The sequence below is a fragment of the Siniperca chuatsi genome, linkage group LG7 (assembly GCF_020085105.1).
Source record: "Siniperca chuatsi isolate FFG_IHB_CAS linkage group LG7, ASM2008510v1, whole genome shotgun sequence".
In the NCBI taxonomy this organism is placed as follows: domain Eukaryota; kingdom Metazoa; phylum Chordata; class Actinopteri; order Centrarchiformes; family Sinipercidae; genus Siniperca; species Siniperca chuatsi.
In genome coordinates this window covers 22,347,139-22,368,944 of record NC_058048.1, presented here as the reverse complement: position 1 = coordinate 22,368,944, position 21,806 = coordinate 22,347,139, and the positions used below count along the sequence as shown (strand labels likewise).

Genomic DNA, 21,806 nt, shown 5'->3' with positions numbered 1-21,806 from the left:
AACGGAAGGTAAAAGGAAGTGTATGAGTGAATATACAGTACACATAGTCACAATTATGATAGGTTGCTGCAGCAGTTTCTGTTGTTTTGGGTATTTACAAACTCTCTTCCTCTTAAAACATTCATCCTGCTGTAATACTCTTGCTTATTTGTTGTTCTGCGAGTGTGTGTGTGTTTGGAGAGCCCACACTCTATCTAGGCAGGGGGAGCGGTGGTATGGCTGGCATTAAAATGACATCAGAGTGCCATGGCAGCGGGAAGGAAAACAGACTAGTCTTAACTTCTCTCTCTCTCTCACTCATGCTCTCTTTATTCTCTCTCTCAGCTTTCACTGGTGAAATGTATAGTAAAATACAAATACTGAAAATGGACATCAGACTGGATAAAGAACTTAAGCAATTCATGTTTTTGGGTTAACATTTTTGGACCACCTCCTCGGAGTTTGCCTTAACTCTGGTAAGAGAGACGTTGGGAAAACTCTCTCCAGAGACATTAGAGTAGATTTACTTTGTGATTTCGGTTATTTTAATATAATAAATTAGCTTAAATATATATTTTCTGGTGTGGAAGGCTACATCACAATTAAGCGATACAATTTTCTGAACTTAGTGAAATTAACAATAAATGCCATAACCTGCTTTGGCGCAAAATATCATAGAAGTATTTTGTCAAACATATTGATTTTATTAATATCTTAAAGCCTTACAATGTTCATAAGCAATGCATTTGTATGCTAGCAAGTCATAAGTTTTTTTATTCAGACACATGTTGTAATGTCTTAAACATAATCATATTGTACATTCTTCGTATCATCTGTTTATAATTCATGGAATCCTTTTTATCTCTTTGTATAAGGTTCCTACTTCTCCTGCACAGGCTTTTATCTTTAAGTCATGTACATGTGAGTATATGTAGGTGTAAGTGTCTATATTTGAATATGAATGTGTCTGTGTACATATATCTTTTAGAATAGTATTTTTTTTTTATGTGAAAACAAATATATGTTCTCATTAATATTATCTAACATGTAGTTAAGTATATCATCTATTTCAATGTATTGACTAGATGTAGACAGTATTTCATTACCATTCTAGCTGATTATAGTGGATACAGCATGTCAAGCACTTTCATTGATCCACTCATGAATAGTCATCATACCAACAAAGGGACGGTGGGAGTGAGAATGTGAAGCACAAAGCCTTGATCAATTCACTGCTCATTAATTGACTTCTTCCTCGGTTGCTCATACAAGTAAACACTGTACATTGTGTTCTATACTCGTTATAGTTTGTACAATGTGGTGTCAATACTAAAGCGTCATACGTGGGCTTATGTGGGCTTTTGTTTACCAATGTTTGTGACAGAATTAGGCATTTAGCTAAAGTTTTACTGTAATGAGTTATTCTAAAAGAAATATTCCCTCACACTGGAGGCGAAAAAGAAAATGCACAGCGAAATATAGGTCATGTTTCTCTGCCACGGGCCATTTCAGGTCCCTAGAACATTAAGGGGAAAAAAACTGCACTTCTGTGTAAACGGATGCCAAGGCCAGGTGCTGGCATTTCGTGTTTGTAAAATTACTTTAATAGCAGATAGATTTACACGAGTAACCAGGGGGAATGTGGTGTAAAAACACCACAAATAAACTCCTGTAATGGCTTTTGTGACTTGTCCTTTTCAATTTTGTATGGGTCTGGGGTTTGAGCCAGCCTTCAGGCGTCACCGTTCTGAAGAGCCGGTCTCTGAGGCTGCGGCTCTGGCAGCTGCTGTGCTGACTGGCCTCGGTAGCTTGAGCTGCATCTCATCAGGAACAGTCCACCAATGATATAACGCCTTTCATGCATCACTGAGTCATGACTTTTACTGGATATCAGCAGGTCCAGCAGAGACAAAGACAATAGTGATGATGTCAGTGGGGTGTGGTGACCAATGTAGACTTTAAAAAAGGTCCAGAGGTGGTGGTGAAAGGACTGACAGGGATCGCTAACCACTGTTAATGTAAACACAAACACAGTGGAGTCGCCTCCACCCTCCTGCTCCTCTCTCCTATCTGTCTCGACTGTCTCTTCCTGCTCCGCTCTGCTGGCGATGCCCTTTCTTCTCACCGATGTGTCAGTGTTTTGACAGAGTTAGGAGGCCAGAAAAGTAAAAATCAGGGGACTCTTTCTCCTTTTTCCTCTGCTCTCTGTACTCACCCAGTGTGCAGAGAAGTACACTCCCACGTAGTGTCCCTCTAGAGAACTGCTGTCTGTTGTCTGCCTGTTGTTCCTGAGCAGAGGCCCTGCCACCACCTCCGCAAATGGCTTCGGCCCCCAGGGGAACTCCAGGCCTGGGAGAGGGTAGGAAAGCAGAGGGGGTAATGGAAAGGGAAAGATGGGAAAGGGAAAAAAAAATCAGAAAAAGAAAGATAAGATAACAAGTCTAAGAGTCTACAGCTATGCTTACTGCTCACAATGATAATGTTAACATGCTGATGTTTAGCAGGTAAAGTGTTTACCATGTTCACCATCTTAGTTTAGCATGCTAATGCTAATAGGCAGTAAATACATAAAATAAAAACCAAAATACTGGATTTTGACCTGATGATGGCGCTAGATGAAATGTCAGTGGATCACCAAAATAATTACAATTTATCCTGAAGGGAACACGAATGTCTGTACCAATTTCATGACAATTCATCCAATAGTTGTTGAGACATTTTACTAAAACACAAAAATGTCAATCTCATGGTGGCAACAGGGAAAAAGTCAGTGGAGTCATTAGTCAGTCATCCTCCTTATTTTCATCAATCGATTAATTGAGAAAGTAATTAACAGATTACTCGACAATCGTTTGGTTTATTTTTTCTAACACAAAATGATTAATAGAGTATCAAAATAGTTGCTGATTAATTTTCTGCTGATTGACTAATCGATTAATCGTTGCAGCTCTTAGCCAGAGACACTTTTTCTGTCTGTGTCATGGCTGTTGGATAACAAAAAGTCATGTGTACTTGTCATGTCTACAACATTTATAGGCTTTTTTGTGACATCTGCTTTTGGAAATACATACCAGATGCAAAATATGGTTTTAATGAGGACTGAAAGCCATGCCTCTCAAGCAAATGAAGGTTGCCAGGAATACTTCCCCCTCGCTCTCTTTCACACTTTTCATTTCCTTTTCAAGGTGTCTTCATTGTTACCGTCAAGCTCTAGAGATGCATTTGGTACAGCCGAATTAAAAAGGAGGTAATCATAAATAAAACCTTGTATGGCTGGTTCATAATGGCCTCTTTATGCGAGCGTGGTTGTCTAGGGCTTCATTAGGCAGGAATGACACGTATGCACTGCGCTGCCGCGGCCTTTTATTGTTGTCCTGATTGTAAAAGTGCACTCCATCTTTGCACTGCAGGCTAGTCTGCCTCCACTCAAGTCGGGCCTTTCATCGAGAGTGAAAGGCAGAGGGTCCTGAAATGTTCATCCGCCCCTCCCAGTCTTGATGTACGGCAAACTTTTAGGGCCCTTTTCCTCTCCTAACCATAGCTGCTGTAGCTGAATTGATTTGTCACGTCAGGAACTGCTTTTAGTCTGCCTCTCAAATAATGGGAACATGAAAATATTTCAAAATGTACAATAAAACAAAAATATAGGCCTTTTTTCTTTAAAAGTGGTGTAGCATTGTTAGAAAATTAAGGCATAATCAAGTGCCTGTGCCCATATTTTCTGCTGAGGCCAGAGATTCATTTCTTCTCCAGCCACATCTAGTTTGGAAGAACAGTTAATGAATGGATAATACTGCAGGCTTGGTCTGGCTTTTATTAACCAGGCAGCGAAATCTGTCACAGTCCTCATGCGAAATCCAATCTGCTTCACCGCTGTGCTGCCATAGTGCCACTATTCTCCCTTCTCACATGACTAATGGCACTTTTTTCATGCTGACCTAACAGGGTCTGAAGAGGCAACGTTTTAAAATATTGAGATCTTCTCAGCCACAAAGGATGTCCTCTGTACAGGAAAGGAATGCAAGCCCACTCTTGTTAATTCTCTGCCTCCACTTCAAAGTGCAGAAATTATAGGGTTTACAGATGAGGGAGTGAGACATGGACACACTATAATATTCATGCAGCACCATAATTACGGCAGCATCAACACTAAACGAGAGGGGGAAAAGTTATTGCAAAATGTTTTGGCCAAAATGCTGAATGATGTGGCACTGCAATATCTGCACAGGGAACTCTGACCAGGCATTTGGTAAACATCATTACAGAGAATGAGTGTTGTGTCTGTGTGTGTGCAGGTGTGACCTTAGTTACTGTACTCATTACATTTTACTTAAATATAAGTTAAGTTTATCTTACTCATTTATGTTGTGTAACTAAGCTGCACATCATGTTGCTGCACCCTCTTCTTCTGCAATGGTTTAATGGCACCCAACTGGAGAATCAGCGCCACCAGCTGTTTGTCTCTATGTGAACAACTCCTAATATTCGCATAATAGCATTAATGCGCATTAATGCACATTTTCTATTACACTGAAGTTGCTTGGTTATGCGCCCTTGCCTCAGGGGAATTTTGTTCCTACCTGCTGTTGTTTTATGGGGGACAGGTGTGGCAGTAGACAGTGAACCCAGAGCGAGTGAATTTGGGTGAGTTACTTTCTTACTGTCTTGATGGTGTTGGTGAAAGAGATTATTCAAGGAGAAGCGGTATCCTGTCTATTACCCACAGCCCAGAGAGACTGAAGAATGCTACCCACCAAGAATTCAGGGTTACACAGTTTTGACAGACCGAGTGTGTGAGAAACTGATCTATGTTGTTCTGTCCTTTTGACCCTCAAATGTCTTCCTATTCCCTCATTAAACATATTTTTAGGGCTAAATGGTTGGTGGTTGGGGTTGAGGTTAACCATTTAGTGAAGAGGATTAAGGTCAGAGCTTGAGGTCAGAGACTAGAAATAAATCAGAGTGATGTCTTCACTAACAATATACCGCATGTGTATGTGTGCATGTGTGTGTCTGTGTGTCTGGCTGCGGACACTGCCAATCTCACCTTTAGGGTCATCTCTGACCACCAGCAGACCATTTCGACACACCACCTTCCCCGTAGCTGCGTCCACAAACACCAGAGATGGGATACTGGTTACCTTGTACTTGTTCCACAGCTTCATCTGTAGAGAGAAAAATATGAGAGGAGAGGTTGGACAAAATGTGGATGGAAAGACCTTAAATGTTCATATTTATTACAATTTCAGAGCTGGAAAAACTGTCTAAAATTATGTCTTCAGTGCAGCTACAGTATGTTCTCCTGAAAAACGACAGTATAAACGAAACAAATGTCATCTGAGTACCATATATATTTTATAGGACAAACACCCTCTCTGTTGTTTAAAAGAGACTCAGGAGACTAGAAAGTAGAATAAAAAAAATACTGGAGTGCAGTCAGCCCTGAGGTGAATTAGCAGGGTGAGAAGCACACTGCTGCACTTTAAGGAGGCTAAAATGGAGCAAACTCATGCCATCCCTGCTGTGTCATCAATAAGAGTAAAAGGGGGTGCAGCTGAAAAAAGAACTACTTTTTCTCTGCAGTAAAGAAGAAATTTCTGAGTCCTTCTTCACTGTTGAGCACTGTGAATTATTGGATAGACCATCCATACTTTCATAGGCATTTATGAGTGGCCATTGACCTTAAATTTAATCATAATACCTCCAATATGATGAGTTGATATTGATACAGCCTCATAAAGTCAGAAAAGAAGCTTTATAGCCAGAACTCTGCATGAACTGACGCTATTTATAGAGTTCAGCCATCAGTGTAGTCCTTAACATCAAAAAGCAGATCAAGCATTTCACATATCTGAGACTCACTTTCCATATCAGAGGGAAGAGTTATATGCCTTGAATAGAAAATGTGCACTGTGCAATGTTGCTGCTTCAGCAAGTACAGAAGAAGAAGGGGATCCCTCGCATGAAATCCCAAACCAGCTCAGAAAATTCAGACGGGAGAACGAAAGTGAGAATTGCCTCCAGAAACTATAGTGTCAGTGTGTGTTTAACCCTCTTTTATTGAACCTATATCCTTCAGGTTCTGACCCATTTATTGAATCAAAATGCATTAAATTGCATTGCAGGAAATTATATAAAAAAAGAGACAGATTACAAAATAGTCAAAGGAGGAAAAAATGTTAAAAAAAATAAACACATTTAATACTGTACCATCCAATTTATTACTTGCTGTACCCAGCCAAACACTTAAGTACCCATATAATATAATGATTTGTGCTGTCTGGATGCTCAGTAGTTATTCTAATAGGTTGTGTGCCAAAGGAAGTGAGCACTGCTTTTCTTGAGGCTCGGTGACGTAAGCTTGGAGTTCGGTTACCAAAGAGCTCCAGGTTGATGAAAACCTGTTGTTGAAAACAGTGACTTCACTGAAGAAACGAGCACAATGACTCTGATATGCAGACTGAATAAGAGAGAGGAAAGCTTGCACAGTGTATGTTTTACTCATATTGTGTGTCTCCTCCTTGCACAAGTTACACATATGTTGTCATACGCTTGCCAGAGGTCAACCACAGGCCCTCTCTGACAGCATAGGTCAGACGGTCTGTCCCATGGACAAGACGACCCGGAGCCTCCCGACAATGTTGGTCTGGAAGTCCGTCAAAAGCAAACTTCAGCGTCTGCCACAGTCAACAGTTTTACCACACGCTCCATGCTGCTCTGGAAACTCAATCTTAGCACACAAATTGATGGACTTAGGGGCATTAACTGTGACTGTCTCCGAAAGCCAGCGTGCCCGATACAGCATCTGTGTAACTGCAGCCATTTCACTCCAGGCTGATGATGTGAGATTGAGAGCCGGATTTAGCCGAAAGAGTGAGAGGGACACAAGAGAGAGAGAAAAAAGCAGTGTGATAGAGTGATTGGTTCTGCACTAGCACTAAAATGTCAAGAAATGTATTCCATGTCAAGGCCCAGAGGTATCCACATTGAGGTATGTAACGGCATAATATGATTTTGAAAACAGTCAGGTGTTCAAAGAATGACAAATAACATGCACTGTGAAACTAAAATCATCTGCTTTTCCACTAGATCACAATTAGAATAAACTGCTTTTAGCTAACACCCTCTCACAGGTTTACATTAAGGTTTTTTGAGTGTTTTGACAACAATACAATGCATCTATGGCCATGCTATGCTATGCTAGCGGCTCTGTGAGGCTTCACCTCTGTGCCACACAGTAGTGCTTGGAGCTAAATGCTAATGTCGGCGTGCTAACATGCTCACAATGACAATGCTAACACGTTGATATTTAGCAGGTATAATGTGTACTACGTTCATCATCTTAGTTTAGCATGTTAGCATGCTAACATTTGCTAATTAGCACACAAAGTGCAGCTGAGGCTGATGGGAATGTCCTTAGTTTTGCAGGTATTTGGTCATAAAACAAAGTACTGGACAAATAAAAAATGTGACCTGATCTGATGGTGCTAGATGAAAAAACAAAGTCCGTAGTCTTAATCCTCTGGGAAACCATGAATGTGTGAACATAATTTATTGGCAATCCAACAATAATTACTGAGGTATTTCTGTTTGGACAAAAGTTTTTGAGCTTTATTAAGGCCAGCTTACTGACAATTTTTGGTCTTTTAACAAGTATAAATAATAAGAATAATAAGAATAAAGAAATCTGGAGTGTATATGCAACCCACTGTAATCTGTAATTGTAATTTAAGTGGTGGACCGACCGACCAACTAACCGACTGACTGACTGACTGACGTTGCTATCCCTAGAGCTATGCTGCTAGCATGGCTAAAATAGAAACCACAAAGTCTATCACAACACTACAAGTCAATGTACACCCTCTAAGATCCTATTAAAATAACTAAAGCGCAGGGATACTTATTTTAAGAGTAGAGGTGGCTGTGTACCAAATCTAAGTGCTCTCATGCTGCAGCATCAAGAGAGCAGCTGAGAGATTTGTGTAGCAACCTCAGAGGCAGAACAGATTCCTCCTCTTTGTCTTGCCACTAATTTACTGCATCCTTGAATCATGTCTGCCTGGTGATTTGGCTGCAGATCAGAGTGTGCCCGGATGCTAAATCCTTCAAGGGTTTAAATCTGCCTTTAGAATGAAAGGGCTGTTATGATTTCATGGAGGATGACTGACCTTGTAACTACAAAAGCTACATGTCCTGGAGTTGCAAACAAACAAATGTCAAATGGGGGGGGGGGTTGAGTTTTCATCATCATCTACTTGTAAATCCAAAATCTTGCTCCAAAACACTAAAGACAAAGACTCTCACAATAACAGCGTCCTTCTTCTGTCCTCCTCCTGAATAGAAAACATTAGAATCACATGCCACAGCGATCTATTTCCCCAAAACACTGTTTCATTGTCGAGAGCCGCAGGCTGTCTATTATAGCAGAGACAATAAATACAGAATGTGACATGATATGTTGTAATAAAAAACACACATAAATCATACTGTCAAATCTGCCCTTATTCCTTAGCTTAAGAAAAACTTGTAGAAGTGGTGTTAAGGATATTTTTGTCATCTTGTCAGGTTTTATTAGTCTGTAACAGGACTCATTTGAGTCAAGTGTTTCTTACTGTATTTGCTGCTGTATGTAGAGCTGAGAAGATTAAATGAATAGTTTTGGGAAATGTACTTATTTGCTTTCATGCCAAGAGTTAGATAAGAAGATCAATATCACTCTCATATCTGGACGATAAATATGAAGCTATAGCCAGCATCCAGTTAGCTTAGCTTACTGGCAACGTGTAATTTTTACACTTTGGTTTTTGTACGATTTAAACAAACAGGATATATAGGGTTAATTAGTGAGCTTTAGAGATGCTGGTAGGCAGATTTGTTACCTCCGGACTGAGCCAGGCTAGCTGTGTCCCTGTTTCCAGTCTTTATGCTAAGCTAAGCTAACCAACTGCAGCTTCATATTTACCGTACAGATGTGAGAGTAGTATCGATCTTCTCATCTAACTCGTAACATTTTCCAGCTTCTCAAATGTGAGGATTTGCTACTTTTCTCTATGTGATATCATTGTAACCTGAATATATCTGGGTTTTGGACTGTTGGTCGGACAAAACAAAACACCTGAAGATGTCACCTGGGACAACTGTGATTGATTGATTTATGATTAATTATTTTCTGACATTTTCTAGACAAAAAGATTAATTGAGAAAATAGGCAGATTAACCAATCATTGAAATAATTGTTAGCTGTAGCCCAAGCTATTCTCTTTACTGATTTATGAAAGATTTCCATTGGAAAAATACAAAAAAAAAATCTGTCCACCAGAGCTGTCACTAACTAATTTGCATGCAAACTGCTTGCCGACTGTATTCACTGCATCAAGAGTGCATGTTGCCACTATCAGCTTTCTCTAAGGGTGCCTCTATTCATTGTCAATATCAAGCCTCCTGCTAGGCTATGTAGTTACACAATGGTTTAAGGATGCCAATAACCCCTGTAGAGAGCCCAACAACTGTTAAAGACTCTAGGGAGATCTGGAAATCCATACTAACAATCCATTAACTCTCTTGGACATGCAGACATTAGCCTCACACTACGCCCGGTGCTCATCATGCTAATTGGATCACGCATGGCTGCGGATCCATATCCAGAAGGAGAGCAAATCAGCCCAATGTGGGGCCAGTAGATCAGTGTGCATGGACATGCCAGGGTTGAAAATCTTATCGCCTCACTGATCAAGGAAAATGCTGATTCTTTTTAGATGCAGCTAAATTTGTTTGGTGGGGCAGACATTAATTTCCTACCTAGACTATAAGTGAGCAAGAAAGAAAAAGGAGGGAAACAAACCCCCTCCCAAGATATCCACATTTCCATGTTAAATGTCATGCGTGGCAATCGCTTTCATGCCTCTCTGCACTGTTACACTTTATGGCAACATTCTGCACTTTAAGAGGAGGTTAGCTTAGGTGGAGAACCCCCAACAGATTTGAGGGCTAAAAGTTTAAAATCTGTAAACATCTGCTTCAGCTTTGACCCAGTCCGTTTTGAAACCCCTTGCAGCCTTGTCCTGCAGTGAAATTCGGCCTCTGTCAGTAACCGGTGGGTTTCTGAAGTGGCTCTGGTGTGGTGAATGTTGAGAGAATTAGAGTGGAAGAAATTGCATCACTCAATGTGCCCAATTCACCTATCATTGTTCGAGCCCTATCTCTTCACAGATCTGCTTTCACTGGGCCGGTCAGGCCTGAGGCATCTGCATGTGCCAGACGCTCCAATTGCTGCTTCATTACAACAGTGCCACTACAAAGGAAAAGTCAGCCCTTTACAACAGAGGACATAAGAGGTATCCTGCTGTGATGCTCATAGCAGCATAGCCCTTTATCTTTGAGTATTATATGAGGGACAAATGGTGATAATCCAATTGCTATCTTGAAAAAAAGGGGCTGAAACTACATTTTCAACAACCTAGAGTATTCACACTTCATAACCGCAAATTTGTGGAATTTAACCTACCTAGGAATTCTCAATGGCATTTATTATGGGCAAAAATGTTCCCCATATAATTTCATTCATGTCAAGGGGAATTTATTGGCACAGTTTATAACGCAAGTTTGGAAAAAACAAGCAATGTGTTCCACATTATTCAGAGGAGACACAGAGGAAATCATGTTCCAGTTTGATTTGATTTAAATCTTCGAAAGACAAGAGTTTTTCAAAATAAATTTAAGTGTTTCAATTCATACAGCACAAAGATCTCCTGCACAGCAGAGATAGCAGTCAGATGATCGATGGCTTCCCATAGATCTTGGTTGTTAGTGTGTGAAGCCATTTGTTAGAAGATGGGAGGTTGTCGGTCTGATGGACTGACCAGCCCCCGCAAGACATGTTCAACAAAAGCATTTGTCTTTTAGTGGGACTTTTTTATTGAGACTGCCTGCAGGGGGTGTGATCTCTGACCGTAAAGATTTACTGTAGTGGCGTTGGGGAGAGCAGGCTGGACTGGACTCTTGGTTTCCCTCTTGGCAGGCACTAACACAAGCTCCATTAGAAATCAAGCCTATCACCTCTGCAACATGGATAACTTCATCTGCAAATGGATTCAAACTAACATGCTGGTGCACAGCAGCATCAACAGTTCATTCATCATGTGTCAGGCAGCTTTCAGGTTAAAATCTATTCTCTTCTCAGTCTTGGGTTGAGATGAGAAACAAACTTCTCCTGTCTGCTCACTCATTACTTGCTTCCTATATCTCCTGACTACACCGCTGTAACTCCCTTTTGGCTGGGCCCCTGCAGCCCGCTTTGACTTACATTCCTCCATGCTGCACCCCGCCTCTGCTCAATCTGCTCCTGAGGCTCTCAGTAACTGCCTGTATCCACTTCAAAACCCTGTTGCAGCTCTTCATGGCTACAAAAGAGAGCCCTCCCCTCCCACCTCTTAGCCATACTTCAGCCAACACTATGCAGGCTAGTGTGTGTTACTTAGCGCATCTGTGCTGCTCTGACCCGACTATCGCTTTACCCGGTCAAGAGTCTTCACCGCCGTGGCTCCACCGGTGGTGAAATACACATCTCATACCCTGTGACAGCTGCACAGTTGCTGCCCTTTCTCTGTGCTAGGCTGATGACCTATCTCTTAATATGCTGCAGCTTCATCTTGTTTTTTGCATGTGCATGTCATTTTGCCTTACAAGAACTATGCTTTCATCTTTAGGGCTTATTATCACTCATTTCTGCACCACTGGTTCCACATGATTTTTTATTTTTTTTAAATGTTACCCGATTTTTCTATTTTCTAACCACTTCAATTTTTTTCCTCAAGTGTCAGCTATATTCCTAAAAATATAAAAAGTACAGGCCACTAACTCCAACCTACTCCACTGTGCTCATTACAGGGTCTCATCCTGCACTCCACATCCATTGTGATGGGCAAATGCACTTTCCCAAAAACTATTGAGCTGAAAGAACACAGCAGGCTTCAAATAATGCCTCTTCAATGCAAAATGTTGCTGCCATCGCATGTATTTTATCAATACTATAACATTCTCTGGCCGAGCCATTTTGGCGGGGGATCCTCCAGAACGCAGACGGGAGGCGCTGGCTAAATTGCTTTTTCGATAAAAGCCCCCTGTTGCCACGGCAACCCCCCACCCCCCACACACACACGAAGTCAGGACATGTCACAGAGTGCCAGACACATTGTGGGCTCTTAGTTAATAATTCAGTGATAAATTAACGTTTTTGTGAGGAAAACAGGTGCCAGAATGTCAGAGGGCTTAGGGGAAATAACCCAGCAGAAAAAAAAGGAGAATGAGGGAGTGAGAAACAGAGAGGGAGAGAGAGAGAGAGAGAGAGGGAGGGAGGTGTGTGGGTGTTTCCCCCTTCCAGTCTTGTGTAGAGTCACAAAAGCGACCCCCTGAATACAGGCGCTAAATCCAAACTTGGACCCTCTATGGCGAGAAGTTTTGATGTAGTAAAGAATGCTTCGTAAAAAAAGCAGGGGGGGATTGTAAAGGAGTAAAAACCCAGGGCTCAATAGGTATCTGCAGCATTGTCTCTCCACATGCGTGGGCTGCCCCTGAGGCCTACATTTGGCAAGGTCAAAGGTCAGGACAGCGGGGTGTGCATTCTTCACGCACAGTGGTGTTTAGACCAGTCTGCCAGTCCCCCCCCCGAACACTCTCCGTTCGTAGAGAATAAAATTAAAAACACCCAGTCTTAGACATTGATGTGTGATTATCACATGATTTGAGGCATCTGTTTATCATGTGATCCATCTTCAAGAATCCTGATTTGCTGTCACACTCACTTCCCATGTTATATTGTTGTAAACACAGTAACAAATTGATGCTTTAGTACTGTTTTTATTTTTATTCATTCTAATTTGAAATATTTGTATGTTCTGTGTGTGTAGCGTGCATGAAGGGGGCTACAACTTGTCATTGTGCATTTCATTGTGCAGCCCTTGAACCTTGATATTTCCAAACAGTATTACTTTTATTGTTACAAGAGAAAAGGCTTTTAGGATGAAAACTAACAAATGTGTTGCCAAACGTTATGCTACCTCAGATAACAAGTTTGGTAGGAACTGCTGCAGTGTAAACAAATCCAATAAAGAGCAGGACAGAGCCGCGTTAGTCTACACTAGTAGCATCAGCTATCACACCATACAGAAATACTACACAGTGGAATGGGCTTTTTTTTTTAAACATAACTTTTTATATAACCCCACAAAATGTTGTTAGCTAATGAAATACTAACTGTAATAATCCTAACATTATCAACTAAAATTAGTTTAGTTTAACGCTGGGTTAGAATTACAACAGGAAGCTAGTTAGCTGGACATGCTAACATTTACACATAGCGTTACATAATACACAGTGGAATGGCTTTTATGATTTTTTACATAACTTGTAACCACACAAAATGTAGTTAGCTAATGAAATACTAACTGTAGTAATCCTAACGCTGGGTTAGCTGGGTCTGGCTGGGTTAGGATTACTACAGTAAGATAGTTAGCCAGACATGCTAACGTTTACGCATACATATACCTATTCTCTAGCAATCAGAATGACAGTCTGTCTAACAGCAGCTTTCAGAAAACAATGTGAAAACACTGTTGAAGTGTGGCTTCAAAACTTTCAACATGTATACACATTTTTCAGATGTTTCTGCACAAATGTAGAAATCAAAAATAGACATTCTCACACAAACAGTATATAGTAGGCTATGTAGAAAGTAATGTGTAGCCATGGTAACGTTCTTATTCAGGTCAATCTCTGTAGGTCAATCATTAAATTCTGCTGAACGTACAACTCAAGTGAGCAGTAATGATTTACCTAAACACTGTTCACAGGATGACAGAAGCTTGTTTTATGAACACTGTGTCATGATTTCTCAAGTTAGTTGTAACTCACACCTTCTGCTATCAGCCTGCATTTCATCAAGTCGAGGCCTGCAGGGTCTAGCAGACAGATAGAGACGATAGCTGGTCTGGCTCTGGACCAGCTGGACCCGCTCTATCAGTTACCTTAGCGTGACCCTCTGAGACTGGCATTTTACACTCCCAGTGATCGGCCAACTCATGACTTGGAAAGCCTGGTGCATTTTTGTAGGTTTTTTTCACAGCATGTGCCCAAAGGTAAAACAACACACACACTCTCACTCAACTGTAATCCAATACAGTATGGAATGATTCTGACGTCAAATAAAAAAATAAAAAAACGTCAAAAAAGCACTTTGTATAGCCTCATTAAGTCTCATCCCAGGCCATTACACATTAATGAGACAAAACACACATTTGAATATGCCTTTCAGCACAACTTTACGCATGTGCTTTTTACACTTACTGCTGAGTGTAGCTAATTGAGCAAACAGACCCACAGCAACTGTGCATTAATTCTACCCATGAGCCTCCACATTACTGTTTCCTTGGTACCCCAGTTTCGTGGAGTGCCGGCATAGGGGGGGTGGGTCTCGGGTTTAGACAGCTTCCCTGTTGTGACCTCTGTTTGACCCCGCATACAACTCCCACCACTCCTCGTGCTGGAGCCCTGGGAAGTCTCCCGGAGCTGCAGCTCAATCCCTGATCCCATCACAACACAACACATTAATATTTATGGAAATTTGAAGGGAACATTTCAGACACATTATCAGCATTTTGTGCATAATCAGGGCAGCTCTGAATTCCTAATACCACAATCTACCTAACACATCTTTACATTTAGGTAGCTGGTTAACACACCATTGTGTATTTTTTCTGCGCTCACATTTTTAGCGAGAAAATAAACTGCATGCATGTAATTCCAGTAAGAAACCGATTTATAATGGCATGCAAATAGTGACCATATCATTGCATCCCGGCATTACTGAACAGAAGCAAACCAGACAACTACGACACACAAAACACAGACTGTGTGTTAAAATAAAGGTGCATTTAGACTGTTCAGATATGTTTTGAATATGTAGCAATTTAAGCTTTGACCATAGCGCATGCTCATATACGCATCACAAAAACCTTAAAAAAGGAAGAAGAGGAGATTGTGAAGCTGTAAGGTAGTGAATTTGAGGTAAATATGTTTTAGCACTAGCATTATGCTAGCTCACCAGTGTATTTTGCATCATTTTATGTCATATTCTGATTGGTTGGTTTATACACAATAAGTGCCATGATGTTGAGACACTGTGTACTTGGCAGGGTTCCGTATATTTTTGGTTCAATCGTACCCTCCCCGGGCAGCAAGGAGCCTCATAAATCACAATGACACCCTGCGTCTGGTCTGCCTCATAAAACAACACAGACTTCTGACAGAGGCAGAACTCAACATGTGAACATACACACAAACAAAACACACAAATACTGTATATATACTATATATAGCCATACGAGCCTGACAACCACCTTCTGTTCCAGGTCCAACTTCTCACATATCTTCAAATCTCATAAATCTAGCTTCTGCTGCTGTGGGGTATGATGCACAATGACGGGCTGCCACATCAACAGTGGTTCCCATTTCCTGAGGGAAAGGATGTTCTTACTGCCCATTACCTGAGCTACATGCAGCTCTACAGTGACATTTGGTGACACTTGATATCCATCCAGTCTGTTTCCTCCTCTCGTCTTACGCTCATTAAAAGTCACATCTGTTGTAGACCGGCCCTGTGCATTTTATAGCCGAGCAGTACATCTGGACCCCTCTCGTATCTCCCACAAGCTCCACCCTCCCCTCGCCCACCCGTTCTACTCCATGCACGCCTTATTCCTGGCTTATCCCGCTTCCACCCAACAGCGGCGACAGATTCAGACTCCCATTAGCTCCCTCTCCAACACAATCAGCCCATATTGGCCAGTTGAAGAGACTCTTGGGTACAGATTTCATTTAATCCAGATTAAGTATTAAGTATTGCTTATTGTATAAGCAATACACATCATACAAATCAAATATCCATTAAGTCTGGGCCACATGTCTGGGGATGCACTGGGGAAAATCTTCTACACAGGCACACGGTTTCAGTACCTAAAATGTATATTTATGTTTCGTTATCAATGATTAACCACTTAATTATGGTCTATAATTAATGCAGGTGAACATTTAAAATGGTAAAATGTCTGACAGCTTGAATGTCCTTAAATTTTATCTCGACTACCACAATTTAATTGGGACATTGGGGATACTATTTCACTGCGTTTACATCAACTACAGAGTGCCTTACAAAACAGGGTTTAAAAAAAATTGTGGAAAACCGTAGATAAAAGGAAACAAAGACAATGGAAATAAAAATTCAATTGAGAGGAGACAGATAGGCTTGGAACAGCGATAAAACATGGGACATAAAAGCACATTGTAAAAATGCTTCCCTGTACAACTGTGCTTTGAGGAGTGGTTTAAAGGATGCTACTGATCTGGCTAGCCTCAGCTCTGGCAGAGTGTTGCAGACCTCAGGAGCCTCAACAGCAAAGACCAGGTCACCTTTTGTTATAAGCAGAGTCCTTGGAACAACCTGTAGTACTCGGCCAGAAGACCTGAGGCTACACTCCCCCTCATAAGCAGTTATAAAAAGGTCTGATGTGTAGCTCGGAGCCAAACCCCTGCTGAGCCTAAAAATAAACATCCATCAATTTTCTAGATACTTAAAAGGTCAGGACTGTGGTGGCAGCACAGCAAGCAAAGTGTCTTTTATTCCCTCTTACAACTTCCTCCAGCTTCTCTTGGGGGATCTCCAAGAGATCTGAGTACTGCAGAGAGACTGGAGGGATTGGGGGGGGGGTCTATCAGGTGTCTGAACCACCTCAACTGGCTCCGTTCAATGTAGTGAAGCAGTGTCTTGGTGTCTGCTAGAACACCTGAAGTGAGAAGATTTCATCATGAAGCATCAGCCCACTTGTTGCAGACACATTATATATGAAAACCAGTAAATATTCACATTTGAGTGGTCAGAATCAGTGAATTCTTGGCACTTTTACTTGAAATTAAATTAAATTACTTGAAATGATGAATCAATTATCAAAATAGTTGCAGATTAATTTTCAATCGACTGATTGATTTATCATTATTAGTTTCAGCTCTACTATAGTGTCATCCATTTTCCAATGTATACCACGTGTACAGGATATAGACTGATTTCTGTCCTTCCAGGAACCATTTTCAAAAATCTCCTTAATAGGGCCATCAAAGACTCAGAACTGAGCCAAAAAGTGTTCTCAAGTGTTGTTGACGACAGAAAATGTCACTTCAAGGTCCATTAAGTAGCTGTTCTGGGGCTTTAAATCATATCACATTATCTTCATCAGCAGATGGAGTTTGCTCAGTTGTCATTGAAATGTAGATGTTAATCACTTTAAGGACTTCTTGTCCATGTTGATTAAAGAGTTGAGGTTCAAAGCTCTTTCTTGACTTTGGAAACAGCAGTTGACAAAAAAAAAAAATCTCACCTTGAGGTCCATTTAGCCGTTCTGGAGCTTTTGATCATCAGATCACATAATCTTCTTCAGCAAATTGATCAGTTGAGGATATGTGATATGATGATCAAAAGCTCCAGAACAGCTCCTATATTGCTTTTCAGGTGAAATTGTTTTGTCAGCTGTTGTTTCCAACAAGTTATGTTGTTTGAAAATCATATCAAGAAAACAAACATGCAAAGACAGATGTCAAGAATTGTATAGCATGAATTTGGATGTTTCTTACATAAGAAAGTTGCTGTTCAACAACTATAAAATCTCAGCTGTGGACTGTCCTTGAATGCATCAGCAGGGGGTTTTCAAAACAGTCCCTGCCCACAACTAAATTACTATAAACAATATACGTAATGTGAAAAAACAAAAGGTGATGAAATGTTTATAGTGATGGATTACGTATCTCAAACAAGTTTCAGGTCTCTGCAAGTTGATTTTCAGTGAATGCCTTACTTGCAGATGAGAAAGCTCAAACTTGTAGTATGCTTTGGAGAACGGGCAGCAGCAAAGTCAAACAAATTGAATTTGTAGCTTATTGGCTAAAACATGCAAAACCACCAGTATAGCTTTGAAGTCAAGTTCATTCAAGGCATCAGAATGCATCTTGCTTTGTCTTCAATAAGGAACAGCAAATCACATGACGACTCACAAGCAATCTGGGCCGCTAATAATACTGTAGCAATTAGTAGTTGTAGCTGTGTATTTTTTTTTTTAATCCTGAAAGGCTGACTGATCCCTCTCTCCTGCCAAGTCAATAAACAGCAGTCTGAAAGTATGGTTACTATATGACCGGTGTCGCTTTACTATGAAGAGCTGATACGATTTACGAGAGCACTGACAGTCTGATGTGGTGAAACTCATGGAACAACTATAAAAAACAAAAGTCTGTCTTTTTAACACAACTAAACACTGGCTTATTCTAGGACATATGCCTTGTGTTGCTTTTCACACATGATTAGTTAAAAACCTCATCTAAGCACTGTTAAATCCTTTACTGTTACATGCTGCTGAACAGTTGTGTTGAAAGGGAAGACAAAAAGGTAACATGAGGGTTTTATAATTGTAAACAAACATCTGACAGTGAGAATGAGCAGCAACTGAGATGATGAAAGAAGGGCAGAACAGACAGAGACAACAGAGGGTAAGAGTGTCAATTTTCAGGGTCACGTCACCCTGGTGGAGGGCTGACTGAGGGGGCAGAGCACGGGTTCAAAGTTCAAGCCTTTAATAGCCCGGATGAAACAGCATGGCCTTCATGTCAGCCGTTCACGCCTAACCTCCATGCAACCCCTGATCCTCCCCAGACACCACCGTCTCAGCTTTTAAATGAAACTCTTACAAAAAGGAAAAAAAACCTTTTACATAAACATTCAGTAATCTCCCCACTCACCACCTTCCCACCTTGTAGACCTGAGGGCCCCTTTTAGTGGGATTTGTCTTGTACACACCTGTAAAGACTAACTGGAAACACAGCCAAGAATAAAAAAATAGCTATAGCTTTTTTTTTTCCTCCACTGAGTGATTTCCATTCACAGAGGTAAAGCAAGCACAGAGGAGAGTGTGCGCTCGGCGGTGTGTTTGTAATTCAGCTCCACAAGCCTGACATCCAGATCTGAGGCCTCCCACAGATGCAGGCAGAGGTCACCAGGCCTTGCTAAGCCTTGGTTTCCTACAGACTCTTCTGATATCTTATTTCAGCAGTTCAAGGGCTTTTCTAGACAAGATTATGTAATCCTCAGGCACAAATCCTCCCCTCTCAATCCAACACATCTCCCTTATTTATTTACGTTTTTACTATTTAAGGCTGGAAATGCTTGAGCCACTGGCAATTAAATACTGTATCAGCATGATAATGTTTTGTTGAAAGCAATGGCCTTACAGTGGGGACAGGAAATAAAGGACAATGTGGAGGAAATGACAAGCTTAGATGCTGCAAATGGTTGGCAAGAGTCTTAGACTAATAAGCCAACCGGACATATCAGATTTCTTGTTTCTAAGATACCTCACCATTTAAACTCCAGCAGCCTGCTGCACCAGCTATATGTAAGTTCAAACGTGGCTTGGTTTGAACACAGTGTGAGAGTTAGGCTATACCTCAGTCATAGCACCAGACAAGTTAGTTACAATGTAGAAATAGAAGGTCATTTCTTATTAACTGTTTTCATGGAAGATCGGTTAGAAAGATGGAGAGACTAATGATAGAAGTGGAGCAAATGTTTTTTTTTTCAAAATTTGAACAATTTCACGCATTTTCTGTGACATCTCTTTGACATTTACAATGACACTGACGTGCACACTTGATATTGTGCTGTACAATTACAGTTATTTGGAACAGATGGGGGCAGCGTGATTCTATGCTGCATTCACTTATTATGGGAATTGCTGACGGTACCAGAGCTTTTTGTTGATATTGTTATTAAACCCTCTCCCATCACACCTTTCCGACTTTGGATTAAAGGGGACGGTGTCTGTTCATTTCTGTAACTTTCCAAGTTTAGTGTGAAACTGGTTACAACATAGCAGTTATGTTGACTTTACACTGAAACTTACAATCACACTTACGTCAGCTGGTGCCAAAGGCTGCTGGCCTTATTTTCCCCACAAATGAAGCTTTAATCTCAATCCTATGGCAATGTGTTTGAGATATTTGGTAAGGTTCTACTGAAACTGACTTTTGAGCAGCTTATAAACAATATATTTCAATGGAACTGGAGCTCTGCAAAGATGATTACCAGGGTCCATACTCTCCCTTTTTAATTACAGTCCATCTCCAGCGTTTTAAACATTTCAGGCTGCACAGCAGAGCAACTTCACAGTGTTTTGTAATCAGGCTTAATGTTTAAAGGAGGGGAAAACTCTTTTAAAGCCTGCCAATAATCAGGAAGGTAAAGAAAAAAAACATTGCGGATTTGTGTTTTAAAAGATCTGTTCATTCCTTTTGCAGGAATGTGTGCTGAAGCAACAGATCTTTATCAGTCTGTTTGTACTCAAAATCAACAGCACCCTTTGGAGAGCACAATGCAATACCAAATCCAGAAACAAATCCAGAACTGAAATTAATGACAGCATACTGCTTCCATACTATACATTTGTGACCATTAGCTCATGGGACCTTTGTAGTGAATAGAAAATGGAGTCTGGTTCAAAGGGTGGGGAAGGGGTGTCCTTTAGTGCTTGGGCTTCCTCCAACAGTTCTCTAGACTCAGCTACAGGAAACCTGCACATAACTGCAGCCAGAACAAAATGGAAGAGGAGGAAGAAGAGGATGAACCTCAAATGACTCTCCTGAGCTGCTAGTGGAAGGAAAAAAAACTGTATATTTTATATCTTCATCAGTGACAGGCATGTTTTAAACAATTTAGTAAGCATCTTACTCAAGAAAACATGAGAAATGCTTTATACACTAATTTCCTGAGAGTGATCCACAGTCTAAAGATAAAGCAAATATGGCGTCCTGAAACAAGAAAACCCTGAATGCATTATTGTCCCACGCTGGTTTTGAAAAGCTGTCCAGGGAAATGTGATTAATGTTTTCCACAAACTCAGACGCGGAAGTCCCAAGAGATTCAGACAGAGAGACAGAGAAAGAGAGTCGCACTTTTCAAAGTAGTCAAGTTCAGTAATAGGCTAACATTAAACTGGGGAATCCATTGCCAAGGAAGGAGGCCCTCCCATTAATATGAGTCATGGAAGACCACAAGCAGTGGTCATAAAAATGCAACAGCCAAGAGCAAATTAAATGCCAAAACAAGAAAAAAAAGGGGGGGGGAGTGAAATGGATTTCCATGCACCCCCAGAATCAGGAATAAAAGACAATCACCAGCTTTTTTTTTGTCTTCATTAGACCAGATGTGAGCGGCACTGAGCAACGTCATCCCCGATCCTGACAGCTCGGATCGAGACAAAGAGGACACACATGGGTGAGGTGCAGCTCTCCCTGCGTCTGTGGCAGTCTGGAATGTGCTGTGGGTTTACTGAGTTTATAAATAACCGTCAGAAACAGGCAGACACAAAAGGCGCTGCTGTTCTAAGCCGGACCACTCTTGCAGAGCACCCTCTCCACCCTCTTGGTTACTACCAGCGTCTCACCGGAGCAGTTAGCACCAGAGCCCGACCCACCCAGCCTGCCTGCATGTGTGTATCCCTGCAGCTCCGGCATCACCAGCCCTGCTAGGTCTGAATGCAGACAAGAATAGTCAAAGCAACCTTTAAGAGCATACAAGGTGGTAGTGTGTGTGGGGGGGATGCAGGTTAAGTAAGGAAGGAGGGAGAAATAGCATCCAGCTGCAACCTCAATTATTTTTTACAATTTGTCGACTTTTTACGATTAATCGTTAATTGTTTAGTCCAGTGGTTCCCAACCTTTTTTGTCCGATGTACCCG

General features: G+C 41.1%; 1 protein-coding gene across 2 annotated transcripts in view; it reads right to left on the bottom strand.

The window, feature by feature from the left end:
- The window catches only part of nxn (nucleoredoxin), a 57,147-nt gene that overhangs the window by 9,341 nt on the left and 26,000 nt on the right, over nt 1-21,806 (bottom strand). For both annotated transcript variants that reach the window (XM_044203116.1, XM_044203117.1), the window contains exons 2-3: nt 5,027-5,144; nt 2,195-2,328 (exon numbers count right to left, since the gene is read on the bottom strand). In XM_044203116.1, the coding sequence (XP_044059051.1) occupies nt 2,195-2,328; nt 5,027-5,144 (252 nt within the window). The remainder of the gene's footprint in view (nt 1-2,194; nt 2,329-5,026; nt 5,145-21,806) is intronic.